The sequence below is a fragment of the Colossoma macropomum genome, unplaced genomic scaffold (assembly GCF_904425465.1).
Source record: "Colossoma macropomum unplaced genomic scaffold, Colossoma_macropomum, whole genome shotgun sequence".
In the NCBI taxonomy this organism is placed as follows: domain Eukaryota; kingdom Metazoa; phylum Chordata; class Actinopteri; order Characiformes; family Serrasalmidae; genus Colossoma; species Colossoma macropomum.
Genome location: NW_023494788.1, coordinates 2,078,354 through 2,100,383, shown reverse-complemented (window position 1 = coordinate 2,100,383; position 22,030 = coordinate 2,078,354). Strand labels below are relative to the sequence as shown.

Genomic DNA, 22,030 nt, shown 5'->3' with positions numbered 1-22,030 from the left:
GAGCCATCTTCCACTGACAGTCAGAAACTCTATGACCCCCTCTTTCAGTTGGATTGTGATTGGTTCCTTGGTGCCTCACCGTTGTAAAAATATGACTCTCTTAATCTTTTTGATTCACCCTGTATTTACAGTGGCCTTAAACAGCTACCATGTTCATGGTTTTGTGGCCGTTAAGACATAGTTTAGTTTAGGTATCTGACGCTCCCCAACACGGTTTCGTCTCGTGTGCTGGTGTTTTCGTTCCCAGGACGGTGTTAGTACACAGGCTTGAATTCCATAATTAAAGACACAGTCTAGCGAAATGACAGTAATGACTCTAGACTTAACGGTTAAACGCTGTTCCCCTCTGCAGGTGCGGGGCAGTGGCCCACTGATGAAACCGCCCAGCTGCCAGTTTCTCCCGGGGGGAAGTTGGGAGGTTCGGATGCGGACGAGGAACCGGCCGGCGACCGAATCACGGAGACGGTCACCAACGGCTCCATGAAGGAGACGCTCAGCCTTACTGTAGATGCCAAAACCGAAACTGCTGTTTTCAAGAGGTGAGCTCTTTTATTCCCTCACTACACAGGGCTTTCCTCCATCACCCTCCCCACCCCCAAGACCCCTCCCCTCCAACCCGGCTTCACGTCACTCTGCACGAAGTCCCGCCCTTTTCCCCTCCCACAGCCAGCAGGCCAGGGACCTGCCCTCTCTTAGGGCCTCAGAAATGTATGAACTGTTTGTTTGTTTTTATTTAGTGTCACTCTGTGTACAGAGCCAGCATCTGTTTTTGTTTCTGCTTGAAAAACAAAAGTGTGTCCTTCCACTGTTAAAACATGCGCTTCCTCTCTCTCTCTGCGTGCACGGGGATTCAGGGTGTTGAAATCTTATCGGTATGTACAGCCAATCAGGAGGAGGGGGCAGCCCTCTGCCGTGTCTGTTTTCTCCATGTCAGCCATTCAGTTCTAATTTAACGTCATGTTCTGTTCTGTTTGTTTTCGTTTTTAATGGTTATTTCATCTCCATTTGCATGTTAATACCAGATGTGCAGGTTGTTGATGGTATTAAAATGCCCACAGGCCCTCCGCTTGAAAGAATTCAGCATTTAAAAAAAAAGGAGTGAGGAACTCGCAAGTCATGATCCTTCATATAAACAAAACTCATCCGTTTATGGTCCTGCACAAAAGATGGGTACCACTATCCAGGCTCCGCCCACAAAGGTCTTCTTTCATACCTACTGTTGTGAGGTTGAGCGTTACAGAACGCTGGTAAAAGGAATACCTGGCTCTAAATGTAGGTATTGTGACATAAACTGAGTCTGTTCTACAGTTTCTCATTAGGCTGAATGGCTCAGCAGTTGTTATGAAAGAACCTTTGTAAGCGGGGAATGAATGAGTGGATGATGGCCTCTAGATATTTGCTGCAAATCTGAATTTATTGAGATTACTGGCTTTTTACTCTGCGTTTATAGTAATGAGTGGCATCGGATGGTCAAATTCCGTAGATAGCTGGGTAAAACAGAGTAAAGCTTTATGCCGACAGTAATACACACGCAAACTGATTTAACCCTTGAAAGTCTAGTTAGTTATGTGTGTGATTTTCATTATATAATCACAGTGAAAGAAAGTTATTACGTTTACATTCTGCCTGGACAGGTTCGATTCTGCTCTTTCAGTGTCAGAAATGACAGATGGCAAAAATGTAAGAGTTTTACTTTCTGCAAAACAAGATGGTGTGCAAATTCAAAACATAATCTCTTCTTAAAACCATGAATGTCGTATAGATCGAAAGTTAAGAATCTTACGAAATAGGAAAACTTGCGAAGGCTCTTAAGACAAGAACGAGAAGTTCATAATGTTCTTAAATGCAATTCTCAAAACTTAAGTTCTCAGATTCTCTTAAGATAATTACTTCAAGATTTTCTTCATTGTTTTCTTCTGTAGGCTGTGCATTTTACCACGTACTATAAACGACGCTAGATGCATTTTTAATTTGTATTGGCTGTTATTTCGTTATTAGGTTAATCTGCTCACAGCAGCAAAATGGAAAAACACCAGTGTTAAAAAAAAAAAAATTGCAAACCAGACTGAGAGGTGATGGAGGCAGAAACAGCCAACATGAACAAAATTCTCCTTGGAAAATAGAATAATTGTGGGGTGACAGCGGAAAGCGAGAGACGAGGACGGGCAGGAGCAGATAAACTGATAAATTTAGATGATCACCTTGTCAACTCTTAAGCTACGTTCACATTACAAGCCTCGTTGCTCAAATCCGATCTCTCAAATCCGAACGCTGAATGATGGGAAAAAGCACATGAATTCCAATCTAAGTGTCACATTAAGGTCACATGGCCAGGAATCGGATACGGCTCCGATCTAGGACCACATATGAAAGTGGCTCAGGTTGGATTTTAAAGGATCAGATTTGTGTCCACACAGCCCTGAAAACATCAGATCTGAGTCACATTAGGACAAAAAAATCAGATTTGTGCCACTTCAGCCTGGTAAAGTGAACGTAGCCTTACGGCCAGAGACAAATGTGAATCTGTTGTAAGGTTAAGAACATATTTTCGATAACTGCTCTTAGAATTATTCTTAAGAAAATAGTTGAGAACAGAAGAGAGAATTCTTAAAAAGTTCTTTGATCAAAAACATTTTTCTCAACTCTTTTTCTTAAGAATGAAGTTGAGAAAAAAACACATTTAGGAAGTTTTTCTTTCTTAAGACGCTTTCGTGAATCCGGCTCCTGCACTTCTCACAGTTTCTCCACTTGCGAGCCAGAAATAATTCATACAGAATTACCGCGTGAAATCGTCGCCGGATGCAGGTCAGACTTCTAAGGGTTAAAGACGGCGGCTAAGCTGGCGTGTTGCCCACTCTGGAATGATCCTTCTTCACCATCATCTCACATCCTCCTTCTAAACGAAACCCATCTTCAGGCAGCCTCCCATAACCGATTCAGTTTGCACCTAAATTTGAGCAGACGTCCCTCTGCTTCCCCATGTGCTGTACATCATCACGTCTTGTTTTCCAGCCCGACCCCCATTTTCGACACGTTCTGTTTGCCCCTGTCGCTTTTGATGTGGTCCACTCTGTCGTGCATGTTTCTGTTCAGTGTTTTACAGTTGGGTCTTCTGAACATGCGGAGGAGGAGACGGCGTTTAAAACGACGTGGTTTTTGTTTTTCAGTGAGGAGGAGAAGCGATCTACCTCTGAAGATGCATCTGCGAAGTATGTAGTCGGGGAGAGCGGCGAGAGCGAGAGGAACGCATCTACGCTGCCTGCTAGCAACTGTCAGAAATCAGGGTAAGGGGCGTCTGACTGACCGGCCGTGCTGTGCTGAGAAATCGAGCCCTCTTCTTTTTGTCCCCCCTCCCCGAGTTGTGTAGTGCCTCCTGACAAAAATAAAACCACAAACTCAATCTTGCTACGCGCCTCAGTGTTTATTTACCTTTTTATTCCGATACCATTAGTATAACTGAGTCAGCTCTCCCACTTTCGTCTGACAGTGCAAAGCACTTAGAAGAGAAAACAAAAGCTACTTGCGAGGCTCTCAACGGTCCCCACGAGAACGCGGCAGCCATGGAAGAAGCCAAGTAAGTACATCTGGACTTTCAGTGTTTTTCCTAAAACCATTAGGGACTGTAAGACAGGAGTGGCAGGTTTATCTATTTTATTTATTCATTCATTTATTTATTTCCCCTTTAAGAGGAAGCCTCGACGGCATTTTAGGGCCACTCTTAATAAAAATAAAAATAGTAGACTTCGAGAATAAAGTCGTAATATTTCGAGAAACAAGTCGTAATATTTAGAGGGGAAAAAGGCAATCAATAGCTACATCTCCGTGCCATTCAAAGAGGGCATGAAGTTTCACAGACTGAGAATGATGATCAAAATGATCGATCCACATGGAGGTGTGTGGGACTCCAGAGTGCTTGGCGAGACCCCAGCGTGTTATGGCAGCCCCCCTACAGGTAGCCCACTTTATCCTCCAAATATTACGACACTTTTTTTTCCTCAAAATATTATGATTTTATTCTCCAAGTCTACTATTTTTATTTTTATGAACAGTGGCCCTAAAACACTCGTAGGAAGCAGTGCAGTTGGCTGGTTAATGTATTTTTATTTTTTCTGTGATTGTATCAGAGCCGTTTTAAGGGCAGCCTGGCCGCTTCCTATTTCTGCTGTGATATCAAACACATGACACACACCAGAGCGAGTCCTCAATGAATGGCGGTGAATAGAGAGAAACTTCTGAAAACAAAAAGTTAACATAGTTTTTAACCACCTGTCCAGGACCTGCCTTTCATTTTGGAAAGTAGAGGGATGTATTTCACCAAAAAAGCAGACAATTTCTAAGTATTACTGCTACTGAGTGCTGATTGGTCGTAGAGCTGCTCGCTCAATGAGTGAGGCGATTTACTCTCGCTGACGTCGTGGCCGTACGAGATGCTGTTAGAAAGTCGTGTAACTGGAGTTCAACAGCTCAAAAATATAACTGCAGTGTTGAACAGCTTAAAAGAAAACCTGTATTTTTCTCTGTGAAATGTTAATATTAACAAGCTATGAATTTGCAGAAGATCCTCAGGAACCCGTTCATTCAGGACCCGCTCTAGTGTTCAAGAGACCCGGACGACATTAGAGGCAGTTTATGTAATTTTCCTGTAGGACAGTTCTGACTTGGCTTAAGTTATCCAGCTAACTAACGTAATTCAGTGCTGACGTTCCTTAGTTTTTAAAGCCATTTGTAAAACAGTGAAACCAAACTGAACTTTATTAGCTCTGGTGTGGAATAATGTAATGCCTGTATGTGAACCAGTAATTTCCCAGCTCTACTCCACACATTGCAAGTTTTAGTGTTTAACTGCCCTGTACAGACCTGTTTGAGGTGGATGAAGTTTAGTCTTGGAGTAAACGGTGATGTCAGTGGAGATGCACAATTTAAAATTCTTAGTTGAGCTTTAGCATTAATCTTGGTCTGGGGCTGAGTTCTAAATACTGATACAGTACTTTATGGTAAATAAACTCTTGTTGAAATGCAGATTACAGTACTGAGTGTGTTGGTATTTCAGAGCTGTTTATTCGTGGTGTGAAAGAGAAGCCACCACTGCATTCAGACCCTGTTTACAACCGGTCACTTCATGCATTTTGAGTATCAGGATTGCATCTGGAGGCCAGACTATATTTTAAAAAATGCGAGTGTAAACGCAGCCAAGACCCAGGCTTATCCCAGTACAAGCCTAACCCTTATCAGTACCACCGAAACTCCTCCCAGTACAGCTAAAACCTCTTTGCAGTACAGACAAAACTCCTCCCCATGCAGTGCATCACTGGGCTCGTGATTGGTGTCTGTGAGGAAGATGATCATGGTGGACGCTCCTGGTTGGGGATGAAACTAAATGCTTAATAGCAACACAGACACGACTGTACAACACAAACTGCAGATAAAGAGGCTGAACGGCTAAACAGTTGGTAACTCGTTGCCGTGTAACGAGCAGATTTGCGTATTCCGTCCCAAACAGCAATCAGATTTCAGTCTGACTAACTGGAGACGCATTTGACCACCAAGGGTAAAAGCATGTGGCTAAAATCAGGATACAATCCAGATACTGAACTCATGAAGTGACCAGGTGTAAACGGGTCCAAGAGTTGAGAAACAGATTGTGACCCAGTTTAACCAAGAAAAAATCTCTAAGACGCTCTCTCATCACGATCGTCACGTCAAGATACAAAAAAAATCATGATGCGCATCATAACTGTCAGACCAAAACCTTGTTTTTCATGACTAATGGACCAATAGCTTTACACCTGTACGCTAAATTACACCAATCAGGCATAACATTGTGACCACCTCCTTGTTTCTACGCTCATTGTCCATTTTATCAGCTCCACTTACTATATAGGTGCACTTTGTAGTTCTACAGTTACAGACTGTAGTCCATCTGTTTCTCTGATACTTTGTTAGCCCCCTTTTACCCTGTTCTTCAGTGGTCAGGACCCCCATGGACCCTCACAGAGCAGGTACTATTTGGGTGGTGGATCATTCTCAGCACTGCAGTAACACTGACGTGGTGGTGGTGTGTTGGTGTGTGTTGTGCTGGTCTGAGTGGATCAGACACAGCAGTGCTGCTGGAGTTTTTAAACACCTCAGTGTCACTGCTGGACTGAGAATAGTCCACCAACCAAAAATATCCAGCCAACAGCGTCCTGTGGGCAGCGTCCTGTGACCACTGATGAAGGACTAGAGGATGACCAACACAAACTGTGCAGCAGCAGATGAGCTATCGTCTCTGACTTTACATCTACAAGGTGGACCGACAAGGTAGGAGTGTCTAATAGAGTGGACAGTGAGTGGACACAGTGTTTAAAAACTCCAGCAGCACTGCTGTGTCTGATCCACTCAGACCAGCACAACACACACCAACACACCACCACCACGTCAGTGTTACTGCAGTGCTGAGAATGATCCACCACCCAAATAGTACCTGCTCTGTGAGGGTCCATGGGGGTCCTGACCACTGAAGAACAGGGTAAAAGGGGGCTAACAAAGTATCAGAGAAACAGATGGACTACAGTCTGTAACTGTAGAACTACAAAGTGCACCTATATAGTAAGTGGAGCTGATAAAATGGACGATGAGGGTAGAAACATAATGTTATGGCTGATCGGAGTGTATTTTAAGTTGTAAGTTGTCTTTCTGATGAAAAGTGAACGTTTTTAGATAAAGAGTTTTTGTTCTGGCGACAGTCATATTATGTTGCCCATATCCAGCCCTAGAAATGAGGCCTAGACTGACTGAATAATGGAAGATTTAACATGATGATAAATGTCTTTAAACATCTGTTTTCCGGACTCTTGTTTGAGAAGCTAACCGTTTATCTCCCCCTCCTGTCTCCCCCAGAATCGAGCAGTGCGTGCCCTCCCCCGAGGCGGTGGTGAACGGCCCGGTGTGATAATGGGCAGTGCCAGTTTTAGCTCCTCCCTCCACCAGGGGGCGCCGACCGGGAGCCAGCGCCACCGCAGCAGACTAACTTCACCAGATCAGGACCAGCAATATTCATATTAGACAGCTGTACAGAAAAATTCGAACTGTATGAAGAGAAACATACTCTAATGATTTTTTTTTTTTTTGCATTCGTTTATATACTATTGTTCTTATGAGGTGATCTGTCTGATATCTTGCCACTCAAAGTTAATAGTAATGTTGCTATAGTTAAAATGATTGTATGAATAAAAATATTTTATAAAAAGACAAATGTATACAGAAACAGAAGATTAATAACCAAACTATACCGATTGGAACACACAGTGTGACCAAAAGATAAGCTGTTTCTTTCTTCTTTTTTTTTTTGATAGGGGTTCCTCTTGCACAAAATCTGGTATTTAATTTCCAAGTAAAAGCAACAGCTACCACAAAAATGTAAATTGGCAATCTGTTGGTCTTTTTATTCATAAATTTATTAGTGTTTTAAATATTCAAATGGTTTATTTTGCCACAGGTATTATTTGTAAATGTTTCTTGTATCCTTTCAACATGAGCGAGATTGGAAAAGAAAAGACGTTTTTGGTATAGTTTTTAACTTATTTGAGACGTAGGTAAAATATTGTTACTAAGAGCCATGAAAATGTCCCCCTCTCTCCCCCACCGACGTTCGAACCTCGCGAGGTTGATCAGAGAAGCTCAGGTGGTGTCCAGTTTGTATGTAGCTCCTGAGAGTGACCGCTCTCCCTCTCGCGCTGACGGCCTGTGGAGAAACTGGCCCGGTTTTTAACCACGCAGGTCAACTTTTCTACCTGGAGAACGCTGGGACTGAGAGATTTTCCTGATTAGTGCTTCAATCATGCATCCACCGTTCTTCTTTTGTTTATCTTTTTTTCCATTTTTTTTAATAAAATGCTATCTGTGCCAGCAAGAAACGAGGGAATAATCTCTTAATTCACGTTCATTCCATCTTCAGCGTGTTCATCAGCTTTTTACTTTTATTTTTTTATTTTATTTTATTTTGTGTTGGTGGCTACAGCTTCATTAACATACACCGATCAGGCATAACATTCTGACCACCTCCTTGTTTCTACGCTCATTGTCCATTTTATCAGCTCCACTTACTATATAGGTGCACTTTGTAGTTCTACAGTTACAGACTGTAGTCCATCTGTTTCTCTGATACTTTGTTAGCCCCCTTTTACCCTGTTCTTCAGTGGTCAGGACCCCCATGGACCCTCACAGAGCAGGTACTATTTGGGTGGTGGATCATTCTCAGCACTGCAGTAACACTGACATGGTGGTGGTGTGCTTGTGTGTGTTGTGCTGGTCTGAGTGGATCAGACACAGCAGTGCTGCTGGAGTTTTTAAACGCTGTGTCCACTCACTGTCCACTCTATTAGACACTCCTACCTTGTCAGTCCACCTTGTAGATGTGAAGTCAGAGACGATAGCTCATCTGCTGCTGCACAGTTTGTGTTGGTCATCCTCTAGTCCTTCATCAGTGGTCACAGGACGCTGCCCACAGGACGCTGTTGGCTGGATATTTTTGGTTGGTGGACTATTCTCAGTCCAGCAGCGACACTGATGTGTTTAAAAACTCCAGCAGCACTGCTGTGTCTGATCCACTCAGACCAGCACAACACACACAAGCACACCACCACCATGTCAGTGTTACTGCAGTGCTGAGAATGATCCACCACCCAAATAGTACCTGCTCTGTGAGGGTCCATGGGGGTCCTGACCACTGAAGAACAGGGTAAAAGGGGGCTAACAAAGTATCAGAGAAACAGATGGACTACAGTCTGTAACTGTAGAACTACAAAGTGCACCTATATAGTAAGTGGAGCTGATAAAATGGACAATGAGCGTAGAAACAAGGAGATGGTCAGAATGTTATGCCTGACTGGTGTATCTGCACTTGGAAACTTGAAGCAGTTTTGTTGGAGATAAAATGCATGCGAAGTTTACAAGTTGCCGAGTCGGAACGCTGCTGTGATCGATAATAATAAAAAACCCCCGAAAATCACAGCATGAACGATTTATCAGCTCTTCGGAAAAAAGCCTGCACCCCCTCAACTCTGCCTAGTTTTGATGGTTTCAACGAAAGTCAGTAAATGCGAGCTGCTCTGTAGAGAGTGAGGAGTGAATCAGCCATACAGCTTTATATGTATTTATCTTTTTAGCTTTCGCTTTTTTAAATACACAAGTCTGAGTTTGTAAACATTGTTTCAAAACATACTCTTCACTCCCCACTTCACACAGTCCATGGCCCAATCCCAGTTCTTATTTTTACCCCTACCACTTGTTTTTGAGTGTCATTTAGTGGTTGAACTCTTCCCTCTGAAATGGGACCCTCAAATAAAAAGAGCATCACTTCATTAACAGCTACCAGCGCTGCTCTGTAGGCGACCCTGCCAGTCTGCAGTGACAGCAGAGGAGGGTAAAGTTCAGCTCCTCACTGCTGGGCTTTAGTTACATTTAGGGATCATATGACTTCAAAGAGGGGGGCAATTATTTATTATCACCCACCCCTAATTCTTCAGTGATATGAAGCTGAAGTCAGATATTCTCCAGATTCTTGTTCAAATTTTTGCTAGTTAGCTACCAAGACATCAGCCCTGCAAGCAATTTTTTTATGGTTGTTATGAAGAAAAGGACCGTAATACACTAAAACATTAAACTAAGATAAAACGGTGGTTATTGTAATTTTTAACAGAGGAAATTCTCACATTTGTGTGTTTCTTCGGTTTTTTGTCCGTCTTGCCGGTTTTTCTTTTTTTCTCATATCTCTCTGTTTGGAGTCTCTGAAAAACCTCAGTTTGGAGGGTCATGTAGCCCCAACACTTCACCCTCCCCCTCTATCTCAACAAGAATCAGGACACCCTACCCCTAGACATGAACACGCAAAACAGAGGGGTGGGGCTGAGTGGTAGGGGTGAGGGGCGACATAGGATTGGGCCCATATACGGAATCTGATCTACAAAAACAGCACATTTGGAATTCACAGCTCATTTACATCCATCCATATAGCCGCCCGTTCACGCTGACGTTATAAGGAGCCATTTCAATCACAGGATCACAGTACAGGGCAGCCCAATCAGGACAGAGCTCGTTTACATATATCAGTCTTAACCCTCTGGGGTCGTGCATAAAATTCTGTGTCTGTATCTTTGTGATGATCCAGCACAGAAATCCAGTTCAGACACTTCCTGAATCTGTAGAGTCGCCCTTTCCATTCCATCTTATCACGAGATCATACGACACTCACATCCGGAGTTATGAGCCTATGAAGAGGGGCTGAGATACACGTCATCTGCCTCTCACCGTGTGGAGCTGGTGGATTGGTGTGTCCGTCTACATTCTGTGTGAAACTGACCAATGGACACTCAGGAAATCACTAAGGACTGACCATCACGCCGGAAACACTTCATTCTTCATTCAGTCCACATCGGAGACTCATGTGAAACGGCGTGCAGAGAGTTTACAGCTGCTGAAGCTGCTGCAGCGGTTTTGGAAAGCAGTGATGAAGATAACGGAGCATTTAGATATGAAACATATGAGGATCATGTTATATGAAGAGCCTTTAAAGGAGAGTTTAAGAGGTGTCTGAGGTTGTTGAGAGAATGAAATGAGTGTTTCTGTTACATAAAAACACAAAGTGGACCTTGGAGAAAAATGCAGGATGATGGGATTTTCTAGATGTTACTTAAAAAGCCAATCTAAGGTTTCTAGATATTTGTAGAGAGCAAACAGGCTTCAGAGACGGGTTTAATGGTACTTAAAATACAGACAAGTATCAGCACGCCTTCGACAAACCTTTCCGTATCACCTCAACAGCTCAAATCAAGTTTTTGTTCTGAAGAATGTTGGCAGAGGTTTGTAAAGACTTTATACGTTTGCATGTCCAAAACCTACAGGATGCACTGCGCCTGTTTATTACTGCAGGATTCAAACGCTTCACTGTAATAAGTAAAAAATCATGAATATTAAACTGAAGCGCATCGATAACGTGGGGCTGTGCTGTGAAACTGGTTGGACGGGCCTGGGTCCTGTTCGGCCATGTTCTCTTCCGCTACTGCAAATAGCTCTTCTGACCGCACCTACAACACCAACCTTCACATCAAACCACTCAGCAGATCTACTGCAAGGACAGTTTGGTGAAAAATCAAATATCCAGTTTCCCCTCCTTACCTCACCTGCTGTCAATCAGCCAAGACGTGTTTGGAGTCTGAAGGTCGCTTCTTTAGTTGTAGCACTGGAGCTACGAGGCTAATGCAGCTAACAAGTAATGGAAGTTTATACCCACCAATTAGCATGATGCTAACTGTACACCTAAATCATCTCACTCACCTCAAACAGGTGTTAAAGGGCCCCAAACATGGAAAATCACAATTCCCTATTTTTTCTAACCACGTCAATGAGTGTGTTTACATGTACTTAATAATCCGATAACTGCAGAAAATCAGATCAGTAATCCGATCAACACCTTTACATGCACTTGGGTAATCAGATATTAGGGAAACTCTGGGTCTACATGAGTCAGACAGTAATCAGATTTCTGCTTTGCAACCAGTGGTGGACGAAGTACACAAACCATGTACTTGAGTTAAAGTAGAGAGACCCAAGGTAAAATATTACTGCAGTAAAAGTAGAAGTTCCTCCCTTTAGACCTCCACTTGAGTAAAAGTACTAAAGTATTTGCCTTCAAATGTACTTAAGTATCAAAAGTGAAAGTACTAAAAGATTAATTATGGCTCTGATGTCCTATTACCATTTTTGTAACAAGACTCGCTTCATTAACTCATTTTAGGTGAAAATACTCCAGTGTCTCTCTTGGTAAACCAGTCTTTTAATAGAATGTCATTAATTAGTGACGCTGATGTCTATTAAAATTATCATAAACACAAAACACTGAAGGTAAACAGTTTCCATCAGGTAGAACTGAGTGGCTCTGAAATCACTTTTTACAAACAAGCAAAGTTTCAGTTTAAGATTTATTTGAACTTAGTTACAAGTTTAAGTTTAATAAAGACTTTAAACTCAGGTTCACAAATGAGTTTCCTTTACTAAACTGCATCTGTAGGTCTCTGTTCAGAAACATAAACTAGACAAAACTAATTTACTATAAAATGAAATGTGTTTGTATAAATTCAGAAAAGACACGTCAGTCACAACTGCATATGAGTACATATTTCTATATTGTGGTCTATTTACACAAAGTTAGGTTAGTTCATCATTTATGTTGAATAGACTCTCCCAAAACTTTACGCTGCTGCACTGATGTTGAACCATGTGCTGCACTGGGTCGGTATGACCAAGAGGTCAAAACAAGCTCAAAACAAAGTGACCGCTGTGCCCTGATTGGTGTTCTTGCTTTGCACTTCTTTCGTTTTGACATGTTACGTTTTTATGCACACATAAACCAAAAGGAACGACAGATTTCTCATAATGTACTGGAGTAAAAAGTGAGATATTTGACTTTGAAATGTAGTGGAGTGAAAGTAAAAAGCCGCCCAAAGTGGAAATACTTCAGTAAAGTACAGATACACAAACACACACACACACATCATCTAAACCGCTTATCCTTCTGGGTCGTGGTGGGGTGCTGGAGCCTATCCCAGCTGTCATTGGGCAGAAGGCAGGATACACCCTGGACAGGTTCAGTAAAGTACAGATACAAGAAAAAACTACTATTAGTACTATTTACTATTACTAAACAACTATTACATTTACTTCGTTACTGTCCACCACTGTTTGCAACCAGCCAGTAAACTCACAGAATTAGACGTGACGTAAACATAATGTAAAATTTAAACTGCATGATGTGCCTTTTTTTTAAACATCGCGCCACTTTACCTTAAACTATGAACAAACATCGTCTAGAAGATGAAGAATATTCAAATCCTTCATTTCGTCGAGCATGTAGTCGGTTTCAGTGTCGCCCCAAAAGTGTTTTGCTGCCATCTGGCAGAAATCCGAAAGAAATCAGAGTAAGAGTTCACATGCGCAAAGACATCTGATTACTGAGCTAAAACACGACCATTTGAATAGTCAGATAACTGTTATCTGATTATTCAAATGATCACGTAAACAGCAAACTCTGATTTCTTAGATCAAAGTAAGGTCTAGAAATCTGATTAATATCTCAAGTAGACCCAGAGTTTCCCCAATATCTGATTACTTAGGTGCATGTAAACGCGTTGATTGGATTGCTGACAAAATCTGATTATTAATTAATTATAACATAAGTGCATGTAAACACACAGTGTTACTGCAGTGCTGAGAATGACCCACCACCCAAATAATACCTGCTCTGTGGGGGTCCTGACCACTGAAGAGCAGGGTAACAAAGTATGCAGAGAAACAGATGGACTACAGTCTGTAACTGTAGAACTAGAGTGAATTTATACGGTCAGTGGAGCTGATAAAGTGGGCAGTGAGTGTAGAAAAAGGGAGGTGGACTTCATGAAGTGCTCAGTGAGTGTTTATTAGCCTCGTAGCTCCAGCTGAAACTAAAGAAGCACAAACCGTGTCTTGGCTGATCAGCTGGGGAGAAAATTTAGAATTACATTTTTCACCAATATCACAAACATCACTTTGAGCCCAAAGTGAGGACCGTCCAAAGACTGACCCTGAACTCCCCTCCTGTTGTCTTTGAGCTTAAAGGGCCCATATTCTGGACAATTTTCCTGTTGCTAATATTGCTGTCTCAATATTAGCTGGAAAAATCGCAATTAGATATTTTCCCCAAATCGTTCAGCCCTAGTTTCAGCCTATCAGATCAGAGCTCATTTACATACTGTCATATGCAAAGGTTTGGGCGGCTTTGGTTAAAGTATGTTTAGCTGAAAATAAGTGAACACAACCTCTACAGAGAACAAACGTCTTCATACACAATTACTGCTTACTATAACATACATAACATATAACATACTGGAGAAAACCAAACATAAAACGTGGCCTGTGCAGAACTTTTTTATTTCAATCTGCTGGCAAATAAATAGGAATTGGGCACTAAAATGCTTTATGTGAGTCCCTGCAGAGCAGGGGTGTCAAACTCAACCACTAAAGGGGTCGTATTAAAACATCTCAGCAAATCTGTGGAACAGCTGCATTTTCATTTCATTTTTACTGAACGTTTTGCGACCCGAACGGGCCAGTATTTATTCAAAATATGCCAAAACTGCAACAGCAAAATAGGCACTTTACTTACTTACTGTACAACATTTATTCAAAAATAATTCTAAATAACAATAAACTGTTTACACGTTTTTTTAAAACTACCTATTTGCTTGAACTGGACACCAGGCATCTTTTCTGTTTGTGTAACTGCCGGCCCACAGATTGTTGTTAGGGCTCAGAACGCACACTGTGTTGCAGTGCATGCTGGGGACTGTAGTGCATCTCAGAGTGAAACGGGCTAATAATAACAGAAATTTAAAATAATTTAGGACTGTGTGACGGGCCTGACTCAGCCCACGGGCCTTGTGTTTGACACATGGGCTGTAGAGGATGTGTTGACTTACTTACACTTAGAAAGTCAACAAAACGTCATTTGATTGGGGGTGTTTACATTTTTGCATACGACTGTTTATCAGGCTTTTTTTTAATAGCCATAAACCTAAGCAAACATTATGAGTGGACCTCAGGGAAAAATAAATACAGGGTGATTCAAAAAGATTCATCCGATTTCAAAATGAGTCATTTCACTTGTGAATCATTACAGATCAGTGCAGTGAACTGTAAATGGTTTAAATGAGCATAAAGTTTATTATGTAATTGTACAAGGTCTCAGTCTGAACCTCCTCCAGCTGTACAGACAACATCAACACCATAGTCAAACCCATCCCATACTGGATTGAGCATGTCGGGTGTCGCTGCACTCACGGCTCTTTCAGTGCGATTTCGGAGATCATCCAGTGTTGTGGAACCAACGACGAACGCTCTGAGCTGTTGGAGCTTCACTGCCCACGAAAATCACACTGCACAGTTATGACGGATTCACTCTTATTGAAGTGGAGAACGCAGAACGCTTTCTGCTCAGGGGTCTCATCTCCTCTCAGACTGAAGGGAGCCATCTTCTCTATGACCCCCTCTTTCAATTGGATTGTGATTGGTTCCTAGACGCCTCACAGTTGTAAAAATATGGCTCTTTGAAATCGGATTAATCTTTTTGAATCACCCTGTATACAGTGTAAGTATACATCTAGAGTATGGGCTCTTTAAGCGATCTGGGATGTTGATGGTGGCTGACAGATAACACAATCATGTTTGAAGGAATCACTTACTGTCTGCAGTCCTGAGCTCTCACGACTGGGAGCTGAAAGAGGGAATTGAAATAAAGTTTAGTCTATAAACGCTTAAAGATTCACATCTTTTTCTCTCGACTCCACAGAACAAAGCAGGAAGAGTCGGTGATGTTTTACCCCGCTCCTGTGCTGCGTGTAGTAGACAGAGGGTGCTGTCCGTTATCAGGATTTCAGACTTCGTGTCCTTCACGTCTGCAGAAGCGCTCGGAATGATCAGCAGTTTGGTGACGTTCGCTGTGCCCAGAACCTGAATTAATACCAGTAGAGACACATTAGTTATTTACCTTCACCTGCAAATAAACAGCAGCGTTTATCTTGTTAGTTCACGTCCCTGGTCAAAGTAGAACTCCACCGATTTTTAAAAATTCCCTCATAATTCAACCTAATGTCTTTACAGTGGTGGTGATAGGAACCAGGGGTCGCCATGACTACAACACAAATATAGACATTTTATTTACTATCCAGAACCACCAGTGAACCTACACGAGTCTTCTGGGTTTATATGGAATGTTGATGATGGAAAATAGTGGAAAATCTGAAATAATACGTTTTCTTTGGGGACTATTTTGCCTCACAGCGTCCTGCATGTATCCCTCCACCATGAATGGAGAATAAGTTCTCAAAACTATCATAAAACAGTGTCTCAGTCATCAGGCAGTGAATTCATAACCATTTCATGTAGTAACTTTCTGTGAGGGAGCTTTTAGAGGTGGACGTCTGGTTCCTATCACCACCACTGTGAACAGCTCTCGGTAAGTTTCTGTAGAACAGAGCGTTTCACACCAAACCACTCTGAACCGCTCTGATTACATCTTAACCGTTTAACTATGCAGTTGTTGCACTAAATTTAGAAAAAGAAGGAGAAAGTTATGATTTCACATTCACAGTGAGTTTAACTGCCACTAATTATTAATGATGCTTTTAAAATTACTTGGAATAAAACACAACACGTTAAATTAAATGTTTTTTCCCTTCTATACAGTTGCCGTTTCGTAGATGTGAGGTTTGCTACAAACCCCAACAATATATTTGACTTTAACAAACTCCTGTTTTTAAAGAAACTGCACCACTATTTTTATTTATAAGTTATTTGTTGTGTAACTAGAACCAAAAAGCAGCTTATCTAGTAAATCTGTCTCTTCTACTGTAATAATATAACCCAAAACAATCACACCATATCAGCTTAAAGAGAAAAAAGACATTTAAATCTTTTCAATCAGGTCAATTCTGACACAATAAAGTAACGGCTTTGACCAGTAGGGGGTGCAAACTGTCCATTCACAGCAAACTGCACTTCTGCCCCAACATCAGCAGGTGGCGGTAGAACAGTGACTAAGATAATCTACAATGAGTCCCAGAAAAAATGTTCCAATGTCTAAATGTTCACCTAAATGTTCATCTTCAGCTGTAACATAAATAAAACTCCCTAATTAAATATTACAAATATTTTCTACATATTTCTGAATTTTCTAAATTTAGGATCAGTTTTCCAGACCAAGATTAATTCCTTAAATTCCTAATTCCTAAAACTGAGACCAACTGACACTGCAATTTAGACTAAACTTGTTCCATGTTTAGGAAGGTGGCCATTAAAAAGGGGAATTCTACCAATCTTACCAAATTCCTGGACGATTGAAGGTTAAGATGTAAACAGAGTGGTTTGGTGTGAAACGCTCCGTTCTAGATAAACTTACCGAGTCAGAACTGTTCACAGTGGTGGTGATAGGAACCAGACGTCCACCTCTAAAAGCTCCCTCACAGAAAGTTACTACATGAAATGGTTATGAATTCACTGCCTGATGACTGAGACACTGTTTTATGATAGTTTTGAGAACTTAAACTCCATTCATGGTGGAGGGATACATGCAGGGTGTTGTGAGGCAAAATAGTCCCCAAAGAAAACTTATTTCAGATTTTCCACTATTTTCCATCATCAACATTCCATATAAACTCAGAAGACTTGTGTAGGTTCACTGCTGGTTCTGGATAGTAAATAAAATGTCTATATCTGTGTTGTAGTCATGGCGACCCCTGGTTCCTATCACCACCACTGTAAAGACATCTGAACTATTTCACACCAAAACACTCTGAATCTCTCTGATTACACCTCAATCACTGAATTTCAGAGAGATTTATTAATTGCGTATACTGAAACATCATATTACTAATAAATATTACTTTGCTCTGCCCACTGGTGCACGGTGACATCATCAAAGATAAGAAGAGGTTTTAGAGGCAGGCCTTCATACTCTAATAGGCCTTTTTCACATTTCCCCATTTTTTCTGCTGGAAGTTCTCATTGCAGGTGACGCTGTTTCCACTAAAACAAAGACAGTAACAATCAATGATGAGTGGAGCGTGTACAGCTCACTCAAGTGAGTTTAAAGCAAAAACAGCCTCATCCCAGTTTCAGTGGTTCGTCAGCTGACGAGAAATGGGTTTGTGTAATTAATAAACGATTAAGCTTCGTCATACGGAGTAAAAGAACCTCTGTCTGTATTTCAGCTCTGCTGATCAACGTTAACGTGCAGTTTGTGCTTTAAAGTTGCTGCTGCAGCTTTCAGAGGAACAGTTTTCATTTTCTCCCTCAAAAGTTGTCAGAGGGGAGCAGATGTTCGTTCACTGAAGCCGGTGGTTCCACCTAAACGGTGCTTGAGCCGCCACAGTGTAACTGCTGCACCATTTAAGGTGAAACAGGAAAATCTGAACAAGAAGCGACTTCAGCCTTGCAGCTTCTTAGTGTTTGACAGTTTCTTGTTGCAGATCAGGAAACCAGCTGAGTGATTATCAATGCACAAAAGAAAACTTCTACAGTGGAGCTACGGACGCTGATGACCCGGCGCGCCCCCCTGCCAGGATGTGCGCGTTTAGCTTTTTGTTGTTTTAACTAAGTTATTGTTAGCGAGCTGTTTCAACATCTCCAGCTAAGATGGCTAATCTGGCTTTTTTTGGTTTTAGTTATTTTCACCTCCATCGATTTATCTCTCTGTAGACGTTACTGTGCTCTGATAGCTGTGAGGGAATTTTTCCACGAATCATTTATATCCTTTATTTAGTTTGGACTCCTACACTGTTGTGTGTTTGGTTCTCCAACATCCTCCAATTTAAGTCTTCGCAACTATGACTAAGATAAAGTGACACACCATTCTGTGGTGGCTGAAGTGATACGAACGCCTGTTCTCTGAGGTCAGTAACTGTACGTAAAAAGTAGCCGAACTTGTTTTACCAGCGTTTACACACTTCCATTTCTACTGAAAAGGGTCTATAGGAGATTACAAAAAAAACTGAATTTAGTCTTCTAAATGAGACGAACTGCGCTTAATATGGACATGAACATGACCTGTTAAGGTAAAAACCTGTTAATGTTCGAAGTCTAACATACCCCAAAGCCCTGATTTAAGGGACAGATTAAACCTATGTGGCATAGCAGGATCCTAAATTGACCATGCTTTGATACTTTTTACCAACTTCCACCTGTAAACACCCACGAACAGCTCCATCTCAGCATGACATCATGTTAAAGAGGTGACAGCTGTTTTGTGTATTGCGCATATTTATACACAGATCAGTCATAACATTATGAGCATATTGTTTCTACGCTCATCGTCCATTTTATCAGCTCCACTTACTATATAGGTGCACTTTGTAGTTCTACAGTTACAGACTGTAGTCCATCTGTTTCTCTGATACTTTGTTAGCCCCCTTTTACCCTGTTCTTCAGTGGTCAGGACCCCCATGGACCCTCACAGAGCAGGTACTATTTGGGTGTTGGGTCATTCTCAGCACTGCAGTAACACTGACGTGGTGGTGGTGTGTTAGTGTGTGTTGCGCTGGTACGAGTGGATCAGACACAACAGTGCTGCTGGAGTTTTTAAACACTGTGTCCACTCACTGTCCACTCTATTAGACACTCCTACCTTGTCAGTCCACCTTGTAGATGTAAAGTCAGAGACGATAGCTCATCTGCTGCTGCACAGTTTGTGTTGGTCATCCTATAGTCCTTCATCAGTGGTCACAGAACGCTGCCCACAGGACGCTGTTGGCTGGATATTTTTGGTTGGTGGACTATTCTCAGTCCAGCAGTGACACTGAGGTGTTTAAAAACTCCAGCAGCACTGCTGTGTCTGATCCACTCGCACCAGCACCACGTCAGTGCAGTGCTGAGAATGATCCACCACCCAAATAGCTCCTGCTCTGTGAGGGTCCATGGGGGTCCTGACCACTGAAGAACAGGGTAAAAGGGGGCTAACAAAGTATCAGAGAAACAGATGGACTACAGTCTGTAACTGTAGAACTACAAAGTGCACCTATATAGTAAGTGGAGCTGATAAAATGGATATATATTTTATCATGATTTTTTTTTGACCGTGATGATGTGTGTACATGTCGTTAAGTTCTATGCAAAAGTTTGAACACCCTTCATCAAACTGCGTTTTGTTTATTTTTTGCAAGGAAGATAATCTATCCTCTACAGAACACAAATATGTAATCTTTCTGCTAATTTTAAAGCACAATTTCTCTTTATTTGCTGAGAATAAAACAAAATCTAAAATTGCACAGGCCGTATTTGATGTCTACCTTTTCCCTGAAAATATTACATTCAGCAAATAAACAGTAATCTTGCATTAAAATGTGCAGAGTGTAAAGTGTAACTTATTTACACTTACAGAATCAACAACAACATGAAATTTGATCGAGGGCATTTGATCTTTTGCATATCCTGACTTCATTCTGGATACAGATTTTGCTAAAACTTCACTCTGGATGTTGTACAGCTTTCTCAGTCAAGAGAATCTTCTACTGTTCTGTTAATCCTTCTGTACAAATTTAACATTTCTTCATTTTTGTTTACAGCTTTAAACCGATTAGCTGAAACATATAAAGCTGTAGAGCAGAAACATCTTATTATAATTCATACATTTACCTGCAACAAAATTATATCAATAAAAAAGTGATTCCAGACTTTTGCCTTTTACATGGTGCCTTTCAACTTTTACTTCAAAAGGCCTTTTGCCTTTTACTTTGTGTGAACATTTAATGATAAAAAGAACAGAAATGATCCAGAATTACCTGCAATAACACCTTGTTACAATAACATACACTAAAGTTCAGGATATTTTTCCTTCTCCTAAGGAGATACCATTTCTGAGATGCAAGCTTTTGTTACAAGAGGGATGATATACTTGATTCTGACTATATTTTAAAATATATTAAACTACATTTAATTCTTATTTGCAGAAATAGTGCTGATTTAAAAAAATAAAAACAATGAAAAGTTTTTATATTTATTTGAGAGGGAAAAAAGCAGCGTCTCAGCATCACGAGAGCAAGAAGATGAAATAAGGAGCCGTGTTCGTGAGGACCGAAGGGCAGCGCGCCGTGTGAAAGGTGAGTAAATCTCAGTGCTGCTCTTTAACGTGTGTGTGTGGGCAGGTGCTCCCTGATGGAGGTGTGTAATTGCTGTTTCAGTAACCTGGTAAGTGGTCTTGCTGATGAGAGCGGGAGCCTGATAGGAGCGCTGATCCTGCACGTCACTGCAGCTGCCGTAAATCACCACCACATCCTCCATACTGCCATCATACAGCAGCACCTTCCCGTTAACCGCTACATCCATCAGGTACGCATTGGACAGGTACGAGCACATCTCGTTGTGGGTCCAGCCCTGCGACACAATCAGCACAGCTTATTGACTTAAACAGCTTTTTAACAAAAGAGTTCAAAAAGGATGTTTTAGACTACATGTACTGGCCATTTTATCGGAAACGCCACTTGTTATCCTCCCACGTCTTTGTTAGATTCTATTCTCAAACTTGGGTCTATTGGTCGGATATGTGAGCTTCTCATTTCATATAATTGGACAGCTTTAGATGATCTTAAAAGGAGGTGGGAAGCAGGCTTAGATAAGCAAATTCCTGTAGAAATCTGGCAGAGAATTATTAGAAGAATATACACATCTTCTATCTGTCAACAGCACTTTGTTCCACTATCAAGGTAGTACACTGACTCCACTGGTGTAAAGTTAGATTGTCCAAAATTAGACCAGATGCAGATCCTGCATGTGACAGGTGCAAAAGACCCTGCAAGTTTACTACGTATGTTTTGGACATGTCTAAGATTACATCATTTTTGGCATTTTTTATTATTATTGATCTGATTGCTGGCGTATAGTTAGAGACTGTAGCTCATCTGTTGATGTATCTGTTGGACATCCTCCAGTCCTTAATCAATGGTCAGTTTCTGATTTTTGCTAGTGTCAACCCAAATAACATCTGGATAAAAGTGGCCAGTGAGAGGATATACAAGGTAGGTGTTTCTAATAAAGTGGCGAAAAAGTGGAATTACAAGGTAGGTGTTTCTAATAAAGTGGCCAGAGAGTGGAAGTACAAGGTAGGTGTTTCTAATAAAGTGGCCCGAGAGTGGAAGTACAAGGTAGGTGTTTCTAATAAAGTGGCGAAAAAGTGGAAGTACAAGGTAGGTGTTTCTAATAAAGTGGCCAGTGAGTGAAAGCACAAGGTGGGCGTTTCTAATAAAGTGGTGAAAAGTCGAAGTACAAGGTAAGGGGTTTCTAATAAAGTGGCCAGAGTAGAAGTACAAGGTAGGTGTTTCTAATAAAGTGACCAGTGAGGGGAAGTACAAGGTAGGTGTTTCTAATAAATTGGCCAGTTTAGGAGTTCCTGTATTTGAATGTATTTGATGGTATCATGTATTTCAGAATTAATGGTAGCTTAGTATGGAAAATGTACATGAATCAACTTTTT

At 41.3% G+C, this 22,030-nt stretch overlaps 1 protein-coding gene across 11 annotated transcripts in view; it reads left to right on the top strand.

The window, feature by feature from the left end:
• The window catches only part of ppp6r3 (protein phosphatase 6, regulatory subunit 3), a 44,246-nt gene extending 36,355 nt beyond the window's left edge, over window positions 1-7,891 (top strand). For 3 of the 11 annotated variants that reach the window (XM_036568025.1, XM_036568023.1, XM_036568021.1), the window contains exons 20-24: window positions 353-539; window positions 855-872; window positions 3,168-3,284; window positions 3,488-3,574; window positions 6,880-7,891. In XM_036568025.1, coding sequence (XP_036423918.1) covers window positions 353-539; window positions 855-872; window positions 3,168-3,284; window positions 3,488-3,574; window positions 6,880-6,931 — 461 coding nt within the window. In that variant the 3' untranslated portion in view covers window positions 6,932-7,891. The remainder of the gene's footprint in view (window positions 1-352; window positions 540-854; window positions 873-3,167; window positions 3,285-3,487; window positions 3,575-6,879) is intronic. The other 8 variants (XM_036568019.1, XM_036568018.1, XM_036568020.1 and 5 more) reach the window with 4 other exon arrangements.
• The last annotated feature ends 14,139 nt before the right edge of the window (window positions 7,892-22,030 follow it).